Source organism: Pterocles gutturalis, unplaced genomic scaffold (genome assembly GCF_000699245.1).
Source record: "Pterocles gutturalis isolate BGI_N339 unplaced genomic scaffold, ASM69924v1 scaffold640, whole genome shotgun sequence".
Taxonomy (NCBI): Eukaryota; Metazoa; Chordata; class Aves; order Pterocliformes; family Pteroclidae; genus Pterocles; species Pterocles gutturalis.
In genome coordinates, this window is record NW_010145428.1 from 18999 (window position 1) to 23525 (window position 4527).

The 4527-nt window shown below is 47.4% G+C and overlaps 1 protein-coding gene across 1 annotated transcript in view; it reads right to left on the reverse strand.

The window, feature by feature from the left end:
• The window catches only part of LOC104470426 (laminin subunit beta-1-like), a gene marked incomplete at its 3' end in the record, with an annotated part of 21058 nt that extends 18642 nt beyond the window's left edge, over positions 1-2416 (reverse strand). The window contains exons 1-2 of the mRNA XM_010085353.1: positions 2257-2416; positions 148-221 (exon numbers count right to left, since the gene is read on the reverse strand). Coding sequence (XP_010083655.1) covers positions 148-221; positions 2257-2416 — 234 coding nt within the window. The remainder of the gene's footprint in view (positions 1-147; positions 222-2256) is intronic.
• Between the last annotated feature and the right edge of the window lie 2111 nt (positions 2417-4527).

Consider the following 4527-nt stretch of genomic DNA (forward strand, 5'->3'; position numbering starts at 1 on the left):
CAGGAGTTCATGGTTGGCAGCTCTAAAAAGTCAGACAAAACGGCTCAGACAAAGCCCACATCCCAAATATCAAATAGATGTGAAGGACTACGAGACCTTTCATTTTCCCATGTTTTAGGGTTCAGGGTAAGGCTGCAACTTTCTTACCTTGAAGGTCATAATGAGATGAGTGAAATGAAACTCGGCCTCCAGGTTCAGCTGGATAGTCACGTTTTCCAAACCTGCAGGGGCAGAGAAAAGAAACCAGGCAGCAAACAAGGACACTCGTCAGCCTCTACATCTGATATTTTTGCCAAAGCTCTTTGCTCCAGTGGCGCAGAGACTCTTTTCTGTGCCACTTGGCTCTGTTGTCAAAATGGGATATGATTAAATGCCATTACTGAGGTGGGGGGGGTGACACCAAGGACCTGCTGATGAGTGCATTGTCCATGGGACTCCTGTGTATCATCTGCGCCAGACATGTTACACCCAAAGCGCGAGCCTGCACTGCCGTTATTTCAGACTGCGTGACACGGCTAACATCACTAGATGTAGGGGGAGGATGGGGACCGCTATGGGCTGGATCCTGACACCAAAGCACCCAGTGGCTGGTACAACTGGGGATGCTGAGCCCAGACCTGCACAGTGACCCCAGGCTGTCCTCACACACTGCAGCCCATCTGGCAGCAACAGAGGCACGAGTTGCTGCAGCCCTAACACCCCAAATCTCACTGATGGATGGTGGGGGCTGTTTCCCACGTTCCTTCACTCGCTCTGGACTCTCCTGTCCATCCAGCTGCAGAAACAGTTCCTTTCCAACCTGGTTTTGAAATACCCCTAAAGCAGCTATCACAGCCATGCTTTGCAACTGTGAGGGCTAGGAAACTGGTGAGAAGCAAAAGGTTTTCCAAACTCTGCTGTTCGACTACCTACGGTCAAGGACTCTACACAGAAAGGAAGAAAAACAGTTACAAATATTATTTTGTCATGTGAAAAGACCTTTCAGAACAGCTGGATACTAATTATACCGTAGTTAGAAATTTAAAAAAATAAATCAAGATTTATAGAGAGGAGAATGGGTAAGCAATGAAAATAATAAACCAATAAAGCGCTTAAATTTTTGACCAGCTGTAACATTATATGGAGCATGCAGCAATGGTCCCTTCTGCTGTATGTCTGAATAGAAGAAAACATGAATTGGACAGAAAGAATCATTTGTTTTTTATTGTTGAAGGACATTTTCGTGACCTTATGAGCTAAGAACTTTTCTGCATGAATGCTGCCAAGCCTGTTGCAAAAAACATGAATTATTCTGAATGCTAGAAGAGAGCCGCTGGAGACAAGCAGCTTGCTAGTCTGATCTAAATGGTTAAAAAGAATTTAATTAAAACCTTTCTTTGCTTGGCAGCAGAAACGTTACAAATATTACCATTTTATTTTCATATACAGTAAGACAGCTACTGCCAATGCATTTGCAGAAGTCCCGTCCTGTCCAGCTGGCTTTAAGGCTTCAGGGTAGGACTGCTGTTTGAGAAACCTCGATGCCTTGTTTTGTGTATGAAGGCATGCCAAAAGCAGAACCATAAAAGTAAAAAGGGCAGAGGAAAAGTGAAAAAAAAAAAAAAAAGAAAAAAAAAAAAGAAAAAAGCTACCAAACTAACACGCAATTTTTTTTTTAACAAGCTGGCTTGTTTCTGGTGTTCATGTTACTGTTTGGCATATGGATGCAGGAATTCAGGGAGCCCCGGAGGGGCTAAGCAGTTTGCAGGGTAGGAGATGTCCCTGGCTTTGCTCTCCCAGGGCAGGAGGGCAGGGAAGCGGCAGGTCTGCGGGTGGATGGGGCCCCCGGCTCTGCGCCCAAACCTCCTCCTTCAACCCCCTCCTGCAGCCCGGCGCGGGGAAGCCCTGCGGTGCTTCCTTGGCAGCGCCCACCGGGATATTTACTCCTGGAAGGCTGCTCCGCTCCCACTGCCCAAACACGAGGGGAGAACTGGAGCCAGTGTGGGAAACTTTTCTCTTTAGGAAAGGATTCTTGCAAAGTGGTGGGAAGGCTCTTTCCAGCACTCTCGGAAGGCTGACAAGGCTTCATTATGGATTAAGGACCGCTCCAGGGCACATAAAAGCAGCCAGTTTTACTCAGCCCTCCCCGAACAGCATGATCCTTCACACGGCAGTAACCGCCACGCCAGAGATAACAGCAAACCCGCAGGTACCCTTAAACAAAAGGAGGGAAAGCAGCTCTCAGCCCTGGAAACGGCTCCCAGACAAACCCCATACCATTTTCTGACTGCCACCAGAGCTTCAGGCGATTTGGATCGAACGTGGTGACAACGTTTTCAATGCGATGACTGTCAGGATTGAGAGTATCATGGAAGGGATCCTCGGAGTCACATATGAAACATTTTTTGTCCTCCTGAAACAACAATGTAATCGGCATTACTGATTTTATCCGTGGGGCAATAGTTGTTTCCTGCAGATAAGAGTATTTTCCATCTATATCACATTCCACTCATTTTGCCTGCAGGAGTCATCAAAGGTATTTTTCTTGTTGAAACGATAAGTGTATTTACCTTTATGAATTAATGCAAATTGCCAAATGAAAAATATGCCAGGAATTCCATAAACTTTATTTTTAGAAGTATGTTTTCTATCGAAATTGCAGTTTCAGGAAATCTCTTCCAGCACACATGCATTCTCCAGCAGAAGTCAGAACCAAAGGCAGCAGAAAATTGCTGAATTGCTTCTGTACAAATGTACACGTGCAAAACCACATCTTCAACAATTTGTGTGAAATAACGTCGGCTTCTAGGAGGTAGTTTGGAGAGCTAAGTTCTCTGCTTGAGGGATACATCCAGCAAGGCTCAGTGCATGCCAAGGGGCCACCAGTGATTTAGTGACTGAGCCTTTTCAGTGCAGGGTTAACTTTACTCTGAATCCAGCTTGTCAAGCTCCTACCTAAACCTTGCATCTTCAGCTGTGACTGCAACCCCAAGCTATGTACATAAACCCAGTTTGCACACACTGCAAGGTGTGCCCATAAAAAAAACAGTTGGGTGGAAGTCTGGCATGTGCTGCTTGGGAAAGCCGGGTGCTTCTTCCCCAGGAGGACAAAAACCCATCATGATACTAGGAACAAGGCTATTTTTGCATTGTCCCTGTCCCAAAACTACCACTTTCCCATTTTGCAAGGTAGGATGCCAACTGAACCAAAAGGGAGGAGGGTTCCTGCCCAGCCCAGCTTGCAATTTGGCAGACTGGAGGGGTCAGAGGAGGGAGAGGAGCTCACTGCGCTGCAGCAAAGGAGGCCCAGCACACCCGCAACCCATCACTGTCAAAAGCTACACAGGCATCATTCCTCCCGCGGGTTTATGGAGACAAATGCAGTGCTTTATCAGCCAAGAATGTGAGAGCTGGCAGGTCTGCCCCACACAGGCTTTCCATTTCACCAATTTCAGCATCATCTGCTCCTCCCAAGCCCAGCTCTTCGCTCCCCCACGAGTCCCCAGGAGACTCCTCCAGCAGGGAGCATGGGAAGAGCAGGGGTCCTGGGGAAGATGTCCCCTCCTGCCTGCTCCAGGCTCCTCTCCCCCAGCACCACAGTCCCCACCTCACGCCATGACTTGCTCCTTCTCCCACCAAAATTGAACCCTAGAAGGCCCAATCCTACAAAGCAATCTGCGCAGCCAAGTTCCATGTTATTAAGAGCATACTCGGCATCTTCCCACAATTTCTTCAATACCACCTTATGGTTCAGAAGCAACTGGGGACATCCCAAATGCTGAACTGGGGCTGCGAGATCAGGAATAACGGCACACGTGAACTTCTGAAGTGATGCTTTTTACTATGGCACTTGGGCATTTTTTGAAGCAAGAAAACATAACAAAGTGCCTTTGTTACTTTGTTCTACCAGAGATGCTAATGTCGTTAAAGTCAATCCCACCATACTCTGAAAACGTTCCAGCGAAGCTAAACCCCACGTTAAATCAAGTATTAACTCTAGTAGACGTAGCAGTACAGTAAAACTAAAGGCAGGGCGGAAAGATTTGGTAACTTCAGGGCACAAATGGGCCAAGTGCTTACATCCCTGCAGGCAGGGCTCCTCCTGCTTCCCGTGGTTTTCTTTCCGAGTGCCAGAATCCGGCCCTATTGTCTCGGCAGTAAATTCGGCCAGGGCTTATCCCCTTACTTTCAGTTCAACAGAGTCCCACTTATGACTGATATTTTATTCTTCTCCACTGTCCCTTCTGTGTCAGAAATTTTAAGTCTGGTGAGCTGCTTCTGGCTGAAATAGCTGCGAGCTTTGTGTTTCCCACCAGATGTGCAGGACAACCTTATTTGCATCCTTTCCCTCGGAGGCCATACAAATGTAATTACATTACGGGAACAGTGGCCAAAACGCTACCCGGGTCCTACAGACCACTCTCAATCAGGAAGCTGTCTAGACGGCTCCGGCTAAGTCTGAAAATAAAGCATTAATTGAACTTACTGCGGCACGTTCCTCCTTATTACCCTCGCTAAGGAAAAGGGGGTCGGGAGCCGAAAGCCCCG